Genomic DNA, 17,753 nt, shown 5'->3' with positions numbered 1-17,753 from the left:
ATATTAGAGACACCCCGCTTGCTGTGCTGGTCCCGCTTCGCAGGGAAGCCCATGCAAGCCAGTACCTTTCCTTAGTCTGGAATTCTCAAATTCTTTAGAAATTAACTGTTGCTAGAGAAACCCAAAGGCTTGCAGGAAGTCTGTGTACTTGCTGCTTCCTTTGACAGGTCAGCTTCCAGGAAACAGCAGTTGGTAGGAACATGCACAAAGAGGACAAGACTCACACAGACAACTGAGGTTCTTCCCCAAAGAAATTTTATTTGAGAAAGTTGACAAAAATCCCCCAACCAGTCATTACAGGTAAATCCATATCAGTCCCCCACACCTGCTCCCCAGTAATCGTACCAGTACAGTGAAGATCAAAATCCAACACCAGAATGATGACAGTGTAACAGTCACCTGGGGAACTTAAGGTCTTGCCACCTTTTTTAAGATAAAGGTATCTTTGTACTCAGATAAGGACGGGGAGAGGATATCAAAACAGACAAGACTGGAAAGGCCCCTTTCTTGTACTGTTTTTTCGAGTTATATAAAAACAAAAGCAAAACCTTAACAGATCTACAGGCTTCAAACTGTAGGACCTAAAACTACCTTCAAATGACTTCTGTAATTCAGTCCTGTGGCATCACTGCTGTTCCACACTGTAACAGCTTTCAGAAACGTACAAGGATAAAATGGATGCAAGGGCAGAGGAGTGGACTTGGGTTCTTAATATGGCTTTATCAAAAAAGAAACAAATTAAAAGCAATCTAAGCCCTTGCCAGTGGAACTAACAACACTGGGAACTTGGCAATGGCAAAGGGGAGGCAAAGTACTAATATATTTAGATGACAGGAGGTCATCTTTTCATCCTCTTTCCCATTGCCTCACCCTGGACAACCATTTCCTTCCCAGAAATAGATCAGATTCAGGTCAGAAATTATAAAACCATGCTTTTTTCAAAATGGTAGCCCAGGCCCAGGGCCATGACAACCTCTTCCCTAGGCGGAAGTGTCTAGGCACATGACAACAGAATGCTGCGCTGCTGAACCATTTGCTCTGAAGGAATGCAGAGAAGGTGAAAGAATTTTAATCACTGCCTAAAAACTGCAGCAGGTAAGTCCAGGAAGTTAACCTGCCCATTTTTTTCCCAGCCTGGCTTATTTAACATCATGCCATCTGGACAGCTGAGAAATGACGAGAAGCTGCTTGCTCTCTCTGTAGTACTGCGTAGCAGAATAACAGTTCTGTTGAGGGCACAGTTCAGACTCCCCCCAGACGTAGAATTAGCCTATTCCTACCCTGTACTGGTTTTTTTGAGTTCATCCATATCCTTCCAACAACTCCTCTGCCAACCTGCAAAGCACCCCTTGCACCCTCAGACCTCAAAGCAGGGCACAGGCCCTCATGTTCCACATGAGCAGCAGCCCACCTTGCTTTGAGGTCTCGGAAAAATGAGATTCAGCCAGCTGCCTGCTGGATAAACACTACACTGTTAGATGAAAAAAGTCTCCTGCTCAACGTAAGACCAAGTTTCCTAGCATAACCTGCTCCTATTTGCTCTGTGACTGTATCTGACTGAGGCCTCCTGTCTGCACAAAAGGCCATCCCTGACCAAGGCTTTCAGGAAAACTGCTGCATCATTTCAGAACAAGGGAGGCAAATCCGAGACAAACACGTGGAGCAAGGGTGGGACAAGGAGCAAGGCTGGACAGCTTATTTGAGCAAAGCAGGCTTCTCCTTTCCAAGCTCAAACACGTTCCCAAGCCCTCCTTCCAAGGCTCCCCTTCCTCCAGGCTAAACCACCATATGCTCAAGTGCCCTGACCTGTCAGCACAAAGACACCAGCTCCCACAAGGAGAAACACAGAAGTCCACGACAGGGACCAAACCTTGGACCTCCCTCTATCCTCAGGCCCTGCTGGAATGATGAATCCTATTGCTTTACACTCACCTCTGTTTGCACGAGGCTTAGATCCCAGCTGGTCAGAACAGGGAATCCCCCGCTCTGCCCCAGTGCTAGCTGCATGGCACCTAAAGAGCTCAGCAGGGTCAAGTGGCTCAGAGTAACACTACAGTCATAGACAGATGGAGACATCATCAAGCCAAGATTATAAAAGGAGAACAGACAGCGCAAAAACTTGCTGCAGCTGTCATGGAAACATCTTTTTTTATTTAATCACTGCCCCAGGAATCCCCAAACCCATCACAACCTCCCCCACCCTCAACATCCAACAGGATTTCACAAGTCCCCCATTGCCTTCAATGTTTAGGCTCCCCTCCCCATTTAGGGTCCAAGTTCCTGCAGAAAGGCTTCAGTCAGTGGGTATCATCTGTGAGATGGCTCCAGGGGGCCATGGCTGAGTCCCAGCGGTGTCCAGCTGGGTCTGAGAGGAGGGGGAGGAGGACTTGCTCCTTTACTCAATCAGTTTCTTGGCCTTGAAGAAGCGACGCAGGTAGAAAACCTGCCAGGTGGCCAGTCCGATGAGACAACACATGGAGAAAATGCTGAAGTACAGAACCCGAGTGTTTGTCGACTCTGAAACAGACAACAAACCATTGCATGGGAGTCTGACATCACAGGATGTGCCTCAAGAGGGCAAAGTTTCCAGGATTTTCTCTCCCCACCCCTGCGAAACTTCAAAGGTGAGATATCATCCAGCAGGAAGGCAAGGGCACAGAAGCACCAACAGTACTTGAGAATAAAAGCAAAGAGAACAATGCGAAGGATAATGAGAGGGAACAAGGCAAAACTGTGGTTAATGGGCAACAATAAATGGTACAGAGTAATTCACGTTAGGAACCGAGACAGAAAGAAATGATTTCTAGAGCTGGGACACGCAAGACTCAGTGACTGCTTCAGAGGGAGAGAAATATCAGCAGGTTTCCCTCACCAAGAACAGAACAGGCAGAGACCACTATCATCGCTTGATCTCCAAATGCTGTCCTAGTAAAACATTCAGCAGAAATAAGGGGTCTTAGAGCTCCATCCCTCTGAAGGAGCACAGAGTTTCTTACCGTTTGTATCCCTCATCTCCTCTTCTCGTTTCTTCATGTAGGCAAAGTCATTAACAATGGACTCTGAAAGATCTTCCAGGCGCCTCAATTCTACTTCCAGAGGCTTCAACTTCTCCACTTTCGCGATCTAGAAAACAGAGGGAGTCAGGCAATCACTGAGCCAAAACCAAAAGTTCCCACATGGCTTTTTACTGCCAGTTTGAACCACTCCTCCTCACATACTACAGATCTGGGGCATCCTTCCCCTAGGGAAACACCTCTACAAGCCAGAAACTACCATTGCATAAAACACTAACACTTCTCCCACCTGTTCTCTGAAACACACTTTCCTACTACCCCTCCTACTCAACAGAGGAGCACAGTATGCATACAAGCACATTTCTTCCTTATTCGGCCTAATGTTAGCTTATTCACAGTTGGCTTCTGAGGAGTGGGTAGAAGAGCTTACCACATGACTAAGCCTCCAGTGAATAGAAGTCACAGACTGAGGTACAGGTGACTAACTTACATACGCATACGATATTGTTCTATAGGCACACGGGATATTAGCAGCAAGACTCACTTTGCTAACTGTTGCCACACACCCCAGAAAGCTCGAGCACCCTGCTTCCCAGTAGTAGTGGTTTGATTACACCCACAAGAGCTCAGGGCTTTTATCCCTTAGACCGATAACCTCAAGGGCAGCATATGCTCTTGGTAGGGACCACGCAACTACAAAGTGCTTCATCTGCCTCACGCCACCAGGTGACGCTGCTGGAATACTTATGGGCTGCTTCTGAGCCAGTTTGAAAGAAAAAGTGCACTTCCCTCATAATAGCAGGGTTTATAGGACATCATTTTTGTGCAGAACATGCAGCCTACAGTCCTACAAGTCATAGGCTTGCATCCAAAAAGAAAAATCCACAGGACATTCAATTAGAAAGCACAGTCCACAACAACAACTATTTAAAGTTGAATGTGTAAACACATGTCCCTGCCCCAGTCCTGGCTGCAACCTGACTAAATCTGTGACACAAGGACATTACTCAAAGGAAGCTAACTGCAATTCCTGCCACTGCTCCAGTGTAGGGTTTGGGTAACTCTGGTTCTGGCGTAGAATCTGTCACTATTACCAAGGACTGACAGGCCTCCGCCATGAAGACCAGATGCTGAGGAATGCAGCAGAAGAAAGATGCGCTACAGAAAACTACAGAAAACATATGGAGCACCTGCAGCTCACCACCGGTCTCACTATCACACAGGATTACTTAGACATAAGCCACAGGATGACATCCCTCAGTGGTCCAGGTGCCAACAGGCAGGCAACAAAGTGCCCAGGGTACAGGCAAACCTGAAACACTGCTTCCAGAGGCAGCTGCCTGGGCATCAGAGTCCATCTGAAGAGATGCTCGTGACCAGGCCAGTGCTAGCTAATCAGCCATTTCACTTAAGTGTCTTCACATGACATGCGTATCCTGGCAAGCTGCAGGCCATCAAGCAGTCATCTGAGGATTTTTATGCTGAGGCGAGCTGTGCATTACAGCTCTGCCAGCACAGCGGTGTCAATTTGGAGCGCGTTTGTGAGGCGGGGTAGGAAACGGGAGGTTAATCCCCTCCTGCTTTCTAGCCAATGGGTTGTACTGACAAAACCCTGTAGCCTGGACATGTATGTGCCAGCAGAGCTTTGCTGAAAAACTGGCACCAGTGGATGTGTGACTACGGCCCAGGCTCTGCTGACACAGCTAGAGCAGCAGGTCTATAACACACACACAAGGTCTTGGTCAGCTCTACTGACAAGCTAGCCCTGTGTCGACTAGCTTCATTATCTTCCTGGAGGGCACTTTTCCGCATTCACAAAAGGCTACAAAGGTTCCACTGGGAAAAAAAATCAAGGTTTGTCTGCTCCATCCTGCATCCCTTCAGTTGGTCTTAATAGGTGTAGCTAGAAACATCTGATAGCTATTTTTAGCACTGCATATACTCCGCGACACACATCCTGGAACCTCTTTCATCCCTAGTGAAGCCAATATGCACAGCTGCTCCAAGGGATTTTGTAAAAAGCCCACCAAGCATCTATGATGGTGGAATGCCATCATCCTAGAAGGAACATCTCCACTGAACTTCTCAGGGGCTACTAAAAGATTTGTCAAACCCTAACTCTCTTCCTAGCATAGAAAGAGACGCCCTATAGCCAAGAATTGACAAGGATTAGCTGATCTGGAAAGGAACCTAGATCACCAAGCCTTCCTGGTTCCCTCTGAAAAGTCTTCTTGCTTTTTGCTACCTTCATTTCTACTTATTGAATGGAGAAAGTTATTCCTCCCTACCCCAGAAAACTAAGGCATGACACTGCCATGCGGTTAGGTTTTCTAACCCAGCTCTCTCTCCCAGTTGCTTTGCTTCAAGAATGTCTGGATCTATGAAAGCTTGTGAGGTCAGACTTGGACATCACCCCTCCTCTCACTCCATATATCCATGCACAAGCAGGACAGTATCAGCCACCATTGTTCAACTCCCTGCATCAAGTCTCCTTGCAGCAATTCAACAAGAACTGGGGGAGAATACAGGTCACTGGTACCTTATAGCAGATGAACATCACAAGCAAAAGGCTCAAAAAGGCAGCAATTCCAGGAGAGAAACCTGAGCAACAGTCCTCCCCTCTGAGGCCTTACAGCAACCTGTCAAGTCAAAACCCACAAATAGTACAGCAACCTGGGGAGAGAGAGGATAAAAAAAGAAAACACACTGCAAAGCAGTATGGCTAAACATCCGTAGCAGCTGTACAAACAGTAAACCAGTTTGAGTCCCTTGCAGACACGCTGCTCAACAAGGCTCAACACAGTCTGCCACTCAGAGGTCCTCACAAGTCAAGGATGCTTGCCAGTGCTGCCAAGATCCGCATTTGGTATCAGGTGGGACTGCAAGTCTAAATTGTTCTTTTCCCAGGTTTGTCCATGAACCTTTTCCATCAATCTGACTACACTGAAAAGCATAATGGATACTTACTTTTATTCCAAGACAGCTGTATCAGTACAACCAGTGGGTATGTAGATATACAGGCACAGGAGAATCTTTCTGCATAGGAACAATGCTTCTAGGTAGCACTACAGTGACGTAATTCAGAGTATACTGCGGGGTTGTATTTAAAGAGATTCTGTAAATGTAATCACCATAATCCTCCCAGTTATGCTCTCAGGGGTCAACCTGTAAGATTTCAACATCTTGTAATCATTCAGTAGCTGGTTGCCAGACAGCTGGCCCAACGATTGCTCTGCTCTTCCCTGACCCCAAGCACTTTCTTACTCTCTACATAGGATGTGCTCTAGACTGACTTAAACCACGCAGGACCAGCTAGCCCAAAGCTCAGAAGGATATAAAAACTCCAGCATGCCCATCTCAGAAATTTGTTAGTTTTCTAACTGGCACCATACACAGGCTCCTCTGCTACCTACTCTCCTCCCTAAGGCATCTCCCACGCTGTTGTGCGCAGTGGACACAGAAATAATTTGCAGGAATCTTTCTCCCATAACAACTCTCATTTTTTCAGGCACAGGCTCTGTGCTGGGGGCTAGCTGACCCCAAATTCTAGGGAGCCAAAAGCATAGTAGCAGCCATCAAAATTCAGCATCCAAACCAGCCAGGACTGTCCCAGCCACAAAGCAACTGCTAATCCACACAGCTGGCTCTTGGGTCTAAGAAAGCAATGTCCTCCTAAGATAGAAATGTTTAGGCTTTATGCCTATTTGCAAAGTCACGCCTTCAAACCAAATACCCATTTCACACCAGCTACTACTCTGCCAAACACCTTTACATCGATACACTGCCAATTCTTAGAAATGTACAAGTGACACTTCAGGGCTGTTGAGCCAGTATATCTTACAGTTAGGAACAGTAACAACACAACTTGACCTCTAGGAAGATCTGATATTAACCTAAAATGCCCTCCGCTGCTGGGGCTGGGGAAACTTCACATCTCAGTCTCTTGTTGCCTCTAATGCCTATGCCCAGAAGCTGGGTCACGCTATACTAGCAAAGAAATTCACACATTAGGCTCCAGTTCCCAGAGTACTGAATTCATTTTAGTTAATGTTTGTCTTTTTTTTTTTTTTTTCTCCCCTAACACACAAAGCTTCACTGGAATTGTAGGTTGCAGGCAGGCTTTCATCACCGCTGGGAAAACAGCTTCCCATCATGAGTCCCAGATCTACAAATGGCATCACGTGAGTGCTGGGAAAGGGGAGCCTGCAGTGCAGGCAGCCAGGGGACATACCTCCTCGTAGTTCTTTGCTTCAACTCCATGCTTCATATCCAGAGTCACAAGCTGGTCCGGCATCCTCCCTGTTCCTGGAAGCATCATGAAAGGATTCATTGTGCAAAACATTCAGCCTGCCAGGAAATCACCAGCTCTCCCCACCACTGAGGAAGAACTCACAACATCCCTCCCCTCCCTCCATGTCTGCAGCTAACTGCGGAGGCAGCACAGTCCAGCCTAAAAATACAGAGACTTCACAATAAATCCTGGCTGAAGGAGAGCCTCACAAAGATAATGAGAACAAGCTGTAACTAAAAGCGCTAAGTGTGTGTAGGATGCAAATCACTGTAAAAACTGCAGAGGATTAGAAGATGAATACCAGCTGCTATGAGACAGCCTGGCGAAAGACAAGTCACCAGAGGGACAAATATTCAACTGGGAAGCCCACGTTCCTCCTAGCAGGAAGTGCATCGGCAACTTGTCAAGGTTACTGGGGTTGTAAATTATTTTACATTCAAAGGAGCAGAAGGTAAACTGCTTAACTGAAGAATATGGCATACAGGAACTACTGACCCTCACATGCTGCAGTATCTGCAGAAATTAAGGCAATCCCTTTACCAACATATCTTTTCAGGGAAAGAACAGCTCAGATATCAGAGACCCACACTGCTAATGCAAATCCCAAGATGGCAGGAGGCTTCTGAAGCCAGGAAAACACCACTTCAGAGAACTGCAAGCTGGAGCTACACAAACAGTGAGTAGGATAAGGCTGCAGTCAACAGCACAGTAGGTATCTTTTAAGGCTGTAGCCCCCAGGCCAGGGACACCTATGGCTAATAGCTTCTTTTAACTGCTACAAACTGTCACATCTGAAAACATTCACAGGAGGGAATAAAAAAATAGAACAGGCATATAAGATACCCTAAAGAATGCAGCACATCAGCTGACCTGAGTATCATATTCCAGTATACCACCCACCAAGGAAATGTCTGTACATAACACATTCCCAAATCACAGCACTTTGGGATTTATTTTTTTTACAGTTGTCCTCAGCTGGCTGCCAGCAAAACACAAGGTCTAAATTCACTCAGATTATGAATTTCAGAGTCTTTATCCAGGAGCTCATCCAATACTCACACTTTGCCTTAGGAGGCTGCCAGGTGGACATTCCCTCAGTCCACAGGCAAATTCAGTGTGCAGGTTACATTGGGTCACTCCAGTCAGAGCTAGGAAGATACTCCAGGTCTTCAGTACAACATCCCCAAGTTTTCTCTCTACCCACTGAACAGCTTTTCAACACCAGAGTAGAATCACCTCCACCTTCTACTGCTAGCAGAACACAGAATAACCTACTGACAAGATGGTCCATATCAATTACAAACTGTTTCTTAAATTTCCAGAGGGATACAGGAGCTCAAAATTCAAACCCAGCTATGTAAGAGCCCAATGGATAAATTAGGATTATGATGGAATTTTTTGGTTTTCTTATAAAAGACCGGTTACTGTAAAACTCAAATCCCAGCACTGTTCTTTAACAGACAGGCTGTATACAACCACCCACTGCTCCTTTCTCCAACCACAAGTTTTGACCACTTATGCCACACATATACCAGCATGCCTGGAGACTGGCAGGTAAAACAGCCAACAGTAAGCTGCAGAAGAAAATTCAAAGCACACAGTTCAGCGAGAGGTTTTTTTAATGTTGTTTAAATTACAGCAACTTGGGTGGAGAGCTGGAGCTTCCAGGAAGAGATGAGAAAGATGAAAAGGCCAGTGAACAGGAGAACAGAACTGGAAGGATTAATTTGTCAGGCTGGAAGGGAGAGCTGCCAAGAAGCAGTAAGAAAGTAGAGAACTTAGAGCTGCTGCATGCAAAGGGATGGAAAGCAGACATTCTGCAAGAGGTTAACACTGTCAGGGACTGGCCTGGAAAACTCAAGCTGTTTGTCTACAAGTTTACTGAGCCCAAGGCACTAGGCAGCTCCCTTCACGCTCATCAGATCCTCAGTAACTCCCTGCTCCTCCTGCAGCTACAGCTCACCAGAGCAGACGGGGTCAGCAGCAAAGAGAAAAACAGTTAAGTCCCAGAGATCTTGAACTAAACTGATACCTACATCCCCCCCAGGAGGTCTTCAAGAGGTCATCTCACATGAGCACAGAACTGTTTCCTGGGAGATTAGCAGAGCTCCTAATTTGCAAAGTCAGTGGAAAAACAGGATAGTTGAACTAGATGTAAAAAAAATTTCCCACAGTAATTCCAGAAAAAAATGAGCCATAACACTCTTAAGAAAGTTTGGGAAGAGAAGGATTACAGAAGGAGCAAAGGGGTAGAGATTAGCACACAGGAAGAGCTCTACAGGGGAGCATGTAGTGCAGGCCAGGCTGTTCTTCTCGGGGATTAGCATATAGTGCGAGAGTAAGTGTGCCTGGGAACAGAGCCCTGGTCAGGAAGACAGGACCCTTCCACACTGGAAGAGGGGAAAAAAGCCTGTCATGCAAACACCCGTAGCTCCAAGAAGCACCCTAAGAACTCCTCCACTCTGATAAGGTGGACCTTCTAAATAGGATCTTCTTCTCACTTCGTCTTCCTCATTTCTGTGGTTAAGGATTGAGAAATCCCAGTTGCTTAGACCCCTCAGGTCCCAACGGCTCTGGGCTTCCTCTACCAACAGTTTTTCTATTCCACTATTCCTTGGCTGCCACACTACAAGTCCTGATCACTTACTTGATGAGACTGTGAAAAAAATCCCACCTTTAAAGAGAAACATGGGGATAAAACGGCACTTGGTCAGTTCCCCCATTCCCATGCTGACCTTACAGACGAAACAAGGCACTTCCTTGTGACATAGTTATGTCTTCCACAGTACCTTAACCATGTCCTGCAGATGAGCAAGCCTCACAGTGCCACCTCCTTTACTTTAATACTTGCTTGATTTCCAGTACAGCCATGGGAAATCTGGAGATACTCACCACAGAGGATCTCTCTTTAGCAAGGAATTTGGCGCATCTGAGTCCAAAAAGAAACCAGCAGCTTGGAGGCCCCTAAACAAAAAGCCTCCAGAAGAGGATCCAGCTGCTCAATCGAACAGCTCTAGATTTTGGCACCTCAATGCCCCAATAGTCACCAGGTAGAATCTGCACTTTGAAATATTTTATCCTCATCAGTACTGAAAGCTTTAAAACAAACTTGCAACAATACAATGGAGCCAGGGAACAAACATTTCCAACAATCAAAAGAGCTATAAGGGGCTCAGTCTAGGCAAGAAACCTCTGGTCACAAGCACTGAAGTAAGAGTCTAGACACAACTGAAGAAAGAAGCCTTTCCCACTTCAATGTGTGATCACATGGAAGCTATGAAAGGATTTGTGGGACAGTCTGGAGACCTCCCAAACACCCAGGTGTTAGACAGTAAATAGCATGAGTGACTCCCAGATGAGTCACTAGTGCCTGCATGTCTCAATGCGTTAAGGAGCATTTGGAAGCCCTACCTTTGGAGTGAAATAAAAGCAAAATCCTGAGCATTTGGGGTCACTGTCTTATCTGTAAAATACCATAGAAGAGGTGTTACAAGCCAGGTCCCTCCCAATCCCAGCAAAGACGACAGTCTTCTCTTTCTGGAAAGTTCTCTTCAACTTGCAAGCTATTTGTATCTTACATGTGGAGCAGAACAGCAAAACAGAAGCTGCCTTTCAACAGACATGAGGAATGCTGCTAGTGACTGCTCTGTGAAATGCTCTGGGACCTTTTAGGATAAGACCCAAGAACAACCAGGTCCAGGGAGCAGAACTCTGACAGTGACCGTGAAAAGATGTGAGCACCTACAAACTTGCATGCGCTCACACCACCGCAAATGAGACTACAGCCTACGTGCTGGCTGTTTTCAGCACGTTTGTCCTGAAGTTGAGCCCAGCCACTCAAAGCAGCACATGCGTCACACTCACAGGAAACGAGCCTCAGTGCTTGTTAGGCAACCATCCCTGCAGCACAAATTCAAGGCTGACGTCCTGGTCATTTCCCCTTCCCTTTCTTTATTGACCACTTGGAGAGCAGTTGTGGGTGCAAACCATGGCCACGTTCTCTATACATACACACAGAGAAAATGGTTGCTAACCTAACGTAGGATTGCTGCCAAGTACACATTGTGGAGAGATCACGTTCCACAAAATGGGCAGAGATGGTCAGCTGGGGAGAAAGACAGGGTCTCGAGATGATGGCATTCTGCTCTGTCCTGGCTCAACTGCAAGATGGGGAGAAGCATGAAAAGGGCAAAGAGGTGTGGTTTGCTCCCTGGTACTGCCACTCATTGCAACTGTAGTGACCTCTGCAGAAGGAACACATGATTCCCCTTTCACAGGAAACCCAAGCGCTCTACACGACAGCCACAGAGGATTACTTAACTTCAAATGCAACACTGACAGCAGATATTCTGCAGTAAGACTGCCCAGAACCTCCTGAAGATCACCTTTAAAACTCAAAGTGTTCTGCAGACCACACCCAGGACCACTTTACCCATACCCCTAATCCACATATCTACGTGAACTTGATCAGAAGCTAGAAGCAGCCAACAGACCGTTCACTTCACTTACCCACAGGAAGCTTGCTCTCAAAGCAGGCCTCAAACATATCATAGTCTTCAGTGGTGAAGGCAAACTTGCCCTTAGTGGCATCCTCCTTGGCATACAGGATGTGCCCAGCTGAGTCGGTTATCTGTAAGAGAGACAAGGAGGGTAAGAAACACAGTGTTTCGCTGCAATGGGCTCACACTGCCTGTGCAGGAAGAGTACTCCCAGCCTCCCCTTTGGATCTGCTGCTTTCTCCTTTCAAGTTTCCCCTCCTTCCTCATGATTATCAATTCCTCCCCTCCTCATCCCCACTCCAGGAGCTGACAAAGTCAGAGTGCTTCTAAGGTAATTATTGACTCCTAGATTAAACAAACAAACAAACAAACAAAAACCACCAAAAAGCAATCAACCAACCAACCAAAAAAAAACCCCAAACCGAAAGCCACACTAATTCCTCTTCCTCCTATAACCCCTGAAGACAGACTACATTTAGGAACTCTAGCTGAACCAAACTGCTACTCATTGCCTTCATTTTGCAAGCAAAATTCATAAATTCCCATAGCAACAGAGATACAGAGAAGCCTCATGGGACAAAAAAGACTCATTCCCCAGAAGATGAAATGGAGAAGGGCACATCTATTCCTCTAGAAATGAACCACCAGCATGGCCCTGAGTTATACAAGGTTTGGGTGCCAAGATCCATAAAAGTGGCCACTTCAGAGGACAATTCAGACTACACAGAATAATGACTGCTTTGCGCTAAGTCTATGAAATTACTAAGAATAGGCAAAAACTGTAGGTCTACAAAAATGCTTCAACAAAGAGTAAAAAAAGGACACACATTTCATGACGCAGACTTGAGAATTATTGTGCTCAATTAAAGGCTCCATCCAGTTGACATACTCTAACCATTGACAGAGTGAAAAAAAACTGAAGACGTTACAATACTGCATGAAAATCAACCGTGTGGATTCCACTGGAACGCTTCCCAGTTTCCCTCAGCTCTATCCTTCAACAGGTATGTCTGAAAAAGCATGAGTGCTAAAGTTACTAGGGGTCTTTTAAAGTCTTAGAGGTGAAGAAACTAAAAAGCTTGGGAATAATTTTACAGGTACATAAGACAGAAGTACACAAAATGATTTGTGATATTGAGAAGGTAAGTCAGACATTCTCCTTTAATCCATCTTACAACAGAAAAACAGCCTTGTTTCCTTGTACAAAGCCCATATAAAAGGGCTATGTACCCAAAATTATTCTAAGGCAATACTCTTCTTTATTCTTATTAGAACACCTAATTAACCCCTTGCCATGGGATACCACTGATGCCAGCAGCCTACTAGACTCGGAACAGGTGCGGACCTTCACATGGATAATGAGAGTTGCTGCATTAGGCAGGAAAAATAACAAAGTATATAAACCCTTGTGCCTCAGGGTATAAACCATAGCAGGCAAGACTTTAGGAACAAGCTTCCTCTACATACAGGTTATCCCGTAATTGTCTGCTACAGGATTTGTTGTAGCTGCCCCTGCACCATATGGTATTTGTCAGCATCCGAGAACAACGAGGAGCACCATTCTCCTCCCGTGTTGCAGTTCCTGCTCAGAGCTCTACCTGTATTCAAGCGGTGAGCAGATGAAAGCACGCCTGCATAGTCAGGCACAGGCAGCTGTGTTGCCATCCCCCTGCCACAAGCCACCAGACACAAGCCACCTCCAGTCTGGAAGCCACCAGACTATTGGGAGGCTCTCGGCTCAAGTGAGCAGGCCCTGCTAGATAGAGTACAGGACCATCCCACACCCGGCCACACAGACACAATGTAAAAGCATGTGTTTTGGGCACCATACGGTGCATGCAATTTAATGGAGCGGTCCTGATTAACCAAGATGTTGGTTCAGCATGACACCATATAATCTGCACACTGGGTTCTCCATCCCAAGAAGCAGTCACAAGAACACAGTAAAGAAAGCTCTCAAACGTGCCTATTATTTTGAGCACTATTCCCTTAGGGCTTTGTAGACACCACAGCTAACCTTTAGCTAGAGAATATTATGCAGCTTGATCCATTTTTGCCCTTTGCAGCTCTAGCAATAGCCTGCTCACGAACAGGATTCTGGACAGTAAAAGCTCTGCTGTCCACTTACATCAAAACTGAATAGCATTACCCAAATCAGCCAAATACACTGCCCATTCAGCTGGGTGTGCGGGGGCGGGAGAAGCTGCTAATAGCCCAGCCAGAACACTGTGGGGGAGTTGACCTGAAAGGGATTTTTCATGCTATTCTAACGTTATTTACGGTAACACAATCCCCTACAGACAGGGCATTGTTCGCCCTTAACAAACAGCCCGACAGTTCCCCAAACCGCCAGCCTCACCAGCCTCGACAACGGGGCAGAGGCACGTGGCCAGGCCCAAGCGAGACCTCAGCCGCCCCGATGCTGCCCCTCAGCAGCCAGATGGCAGAGCCGGCGGAGTCCTCCAAAACAGAGGGTGCCACTGTTAGCGCTGGGGTATCACACACACAAAACGTAGCTCACCAGCAGGAACTGTAATGAGCCCGGCCAGGATTCACTACCAACCTCCTACGTTCAGTGGCCCGATCCAGGGGACCAAAGCAGGCCATCCAGTGCAGAAGGAGCAAGACCACCTGCAGACATGGTTGGCGTCTTGAACTAACTTTTCCCACGCAAACTTAGATGTATGCACCTAACAGAGGTGTTACAGCACTTATAACAGGCTCAGTGTGTTGGGAGGCCACAGCATACCTGAACAATAAAAAGGTAAGCAAGAATTGCATACATTATTGTTCCTCCTTTGTGGCTTTTCAAACTAGTACAGGACTTTATTTTATTTTATTTTTGGTTTACAGTTCCAGTAAAATACAACTTCCATGAGCAGTCCCACCTGGACACCAACTTCAGCAGCAAAGCCAGGCTAAGACTCAAGCATGGGATTCACTGCTTCACTACCTCCCTAGACAAGTCATAAAAGTAAGTTTTGGAAGAGACTCTGGGGTCAGTTGACCTAAGAGTGGGCAACCAGTGAACCAGGAAGCTTGATCACTGAGCAGTAAGAGACAGACGGTAACATGGCACTCAGTCTGAAATACATGCACCTTACCAGGCAAATACTATAACAACAACTTAAAGCAGTAAGGCTGCTTGGCTCTGCCTATACACAGACAAGGTTCCTCTTACAAATGATGTAACCATACACAGCAAAACAATATTTTTAAAAAAGCAAGACTCCAGAAACAGCCTTCTCTAGCCATAACCAAGCACAACTGCCAAAAACCCAAAGCCTTTGGGTGTCTGTTGGCAAATGCTAGAAGGGCAACTTCATTTCAGGAGGTCTCAAATACTCACTGAGTAACACAGAGTTCAGAGACTCCTGAGCAGACCACCCTGACTGTCTGCGTGCTTACTTTTGAAGCCTTTGGAGCTTAGACAGAAGTAAAAACCAGACAGAAAGCCGTTATGAAGTGATTACTTAGCAACAGACCTTACTCAGCTAGTTGGGAAATTTGAAGAAAGCCTAGGAAAGGCAGACTGCGGACACAATTAAAGCGAAGCTGTTGAAGTTTTAATAGCTGTTTGTCACATAGGTGTATTATTCACGTATGTTCTGCCGACGCTTCCCTTATACTCCCTAAGGATGCTTTAGGACCACTTTCTTCCCCGTAGCAAACACCTGCCTCCCTAAAATTCAGGTGAGCCACGACACAGCAAGATGGGAACAGCCATTTTGCGTACCAAAACCTGGTTTCTAAGCCCCCACCTTGCTCTTTCCCCGCGCCTGCTGCTCCGTCCCGCCGTGCCAGGCCGTACGTGGGGAGCCACGTCACCGTACCTCTTTCCCCCTCGCACGCTGTCATGAGGCTTAGGACGGCCTTATCGCAGCGGCCCGGCCCGCCGGCCGCCGTATAATCCGCACGCCGAAGGCCTTCGCCGTGCGGATTATACGGGGCCGCCGCGACGTGATTTTTGCGGGGAAAGAGCTTGTATGTGGCTCAAGCCAATATCCCGCACCCAACACCCCGACGGCAGAGCCCGAGCCCCTGGGCGAGCCGGCGGCCCCGAGCACAAGGCGAGTCCTGCCCCATCCCTCCCGCGATGCGCCGCAGGCAGGAGGCCAGGCCCGCTGTAAACCCACGCGTGGGCTGGTGTCACGCGTGGAAAACGTCGCTCATCCCCCCCCGCCCCGCCCCCGCACGCTCGGGGAGGCGGGGCCGCGCCGCCCGCCCCGGCCTTCCCCCCCCGGCTCCCCCCCCGCCCCCGCCCGCCGGGGCGCCGCCGACCGCGGTCGCACCTTGAGGTTGGCGGAGGGTCCGGTGGAGGAGCCCTGCGGGGCGCCGATCTCGTACTCGCCCGTGACCAGCGTGTCGCGGTGGATCTCCTCCCGCAGGCACTTCCGCGCCTTGCCCGGCAGCTGGAAGGAGATGGGCCGCGCCGGGCCCACCAGCAGCACCAACAGCAGCAGCGGCGGCAGGAGCGGGGCCTGCCCGAGGCGGGGGCGGCCGGGCAGCGGCAGCGGCATGGCGGCGGTCTACGGGTGCGGCGGGCCGGGCCTCCGCCTCCGCCTCCGCCTCCGCCACACGTGACCAGCGCCGCCGCCTGCGTCACGGCGGGGGCGGGGCCGGGGGCGGGGCTGCGCCCGGCGCCCGGCGGGCGCGGGGGTGGGGGGGCCGCGGGGCGGGAGCGCCGTCCCACGGACCCCGCGTGAGGGGGGATCCCGTGTCCTCCCGGCCGCCTGTTCCTCGGGGTGCCGGTGTACGGGGCTTAGGTACTGGAGCCTGCCCCTTCGAGGGGACTACTTCGTTATTTAATAAATGCTTGATGAAGTCCATTCGTTAGTAGCGGCTGATAATGATTAACAATTATTTCATCCGTTAAAGACATGAAAAATTAAAAAAAAAAAAAAATCAAACCGTGCTCCAATGCAGGGGAGCGTGCTGAGGATGGGCAAGCAGTCTGAATTTCCTACAGCCTTCCGCACAGCTGGGAGCCTCCCAGGTCCTTCTCTGGGAGACGCGCTTGCTGTTCAATTATTATTTTTTTAAACCTCTGAGTAATTTCTCTCTTGTCTTCTGTGGCCAAGAAAATTTAGCGTTACCAGATGTCTCGCCGCTTTGGATCAGCATCCTGCAAATACGATGGCGGCTGAGGTATGCGAGTGGTTTTGACAGCAAATAAAATTATGATGATTTTTAAAGATGCTCAGGGGATTATTTTTTTCTCTCCCTTTCCAGCATATGCTCAGATCTACTTCTGCTTTTTTTTTCCTCTTGGTCTATTTTACCCTTTAGCACCGTAGCATTCAACAGCCCACCAACCGGCTCTGGACCGCTGCTTCCCCCGGCACCGCACCGCCGCCGGCCTCCCTGCCTTGTCAGCCAGCCTCCCCCGGGCCCGCAACACCGGCCTCGCCGCAGGGACCGCAGGCAGCGGCATTGCCGGGGACAACGTGCTACACCGAGCGGGAGAAGCGACTTGCTCTGCGGTGTAACCTGCCTTCATGCAGGGGGACAGGGAGGAGGAAGGTTTCCCAGGTGTGCAGTTACCATCACCACAGCTGCAGTCAGCTCCTGGGATGCCCTGCCAATCTTTGGGTGTGCTGAGATGTAAGGAAAAGCAGGAGGAAAGAAATGGATAGTAACATTGCTAGACAGTAAAAAAGCTCTTTTATTTCTATTAGCTTGAGTAAAAAACAATTACACCATTGTTTCACTTTTATTTCTTAAACATCACCAGTCCTCTCTCTCTGGGCAAAACATCTTCAATGACAAGCAGTAACTAGGAATCGGTACAAACTTCAGCCTTAAGAGGCTTAAAGCAGCAAACTTAATGCCTGGATGTTCATGTGTAGATCAAGACAGGCCACGTCACGGTCAGAGCACTTTAAAGAACAATTTCTCTGCTTTCACATCCTTGTGCTCATATTTACCCAGACAATACGATGAAGCCCT

The 17,753-nt window shown here is 48.0% G+C and overlaps 1 protein-coding gene across 1 annotated transcript; it reads right to left on the bottom strand.

Annotated features, from left to right (window-relative positions):
* Nucleotides 1–237: 237 nt before the first annotated feature.
* TMED10 (transmembrane p24 trafficking protein 10) lies at nt 238–16,373 on the bottom strand. Its single transcript, XM_069783848.1, has 5 exons — nt 16,097–16,373; nt 11,815–11,935; nt 7,246–7,319; nt 2,997–3,123; nt 238–2,517 (listed from the first exon to the last, which is right to left on the bottom strand). The coding sequence occupies exons 1-5, from the start codon at nt 16,322–16,324 to the stop codon at nt 2,396–2,398; spliced, it is 672 nt and encodes a 223-aa protein (XP_069639949.1). The 5' UTR covers nt 16,325–16,373; the 3' UTR covers nt 238–2,395.
* Nucleotides 16,374–17,753: the final 1,380 nt, after the last annotated feature.

The sequence above is a fragment of the Haliaeetus albicilla genome, chromosome 5, assembly GCF_947461875.1.
Source record: "Haliaeetus albicilla chromosome 5, bHalAlb1.1, whole genome shotgun sequence".
NCBI lineage: Eukaryota > Metazoa > Chordata > Aves > Accipitriformes > Accipitridae > Haliaeetus > Haliaeetus albicilla.
This window is presented reverse-complemented; position numbering and strand designations above follow the sequence as displayed.

Bases quoted from the DNA above. Each gene is read 5' to 3' on its own strand.
- TMED10 (XM_069783848.1), bottom strand. From the start codon at position 16,324: ATGCCGCTGCCGCTGCCCGGCCGCCCCCGCCTCGGGCAGGCCCCGCTC. The intron at 3,124-7,245 runs GTATGTCCCCTG...TCTGTTTTCTAG, and splicing joins AAGCAAAGAACTACGAGGAG to ATCGCGAAAGTGGAGAAGTT. The intron at 2,518-2,996 runs GTAAGAAACTCT...TGTCTGTTTCAG, and splicing joins GGAGATGAGGGATACAAACG to AGTCGACAAACACTCGGGTT.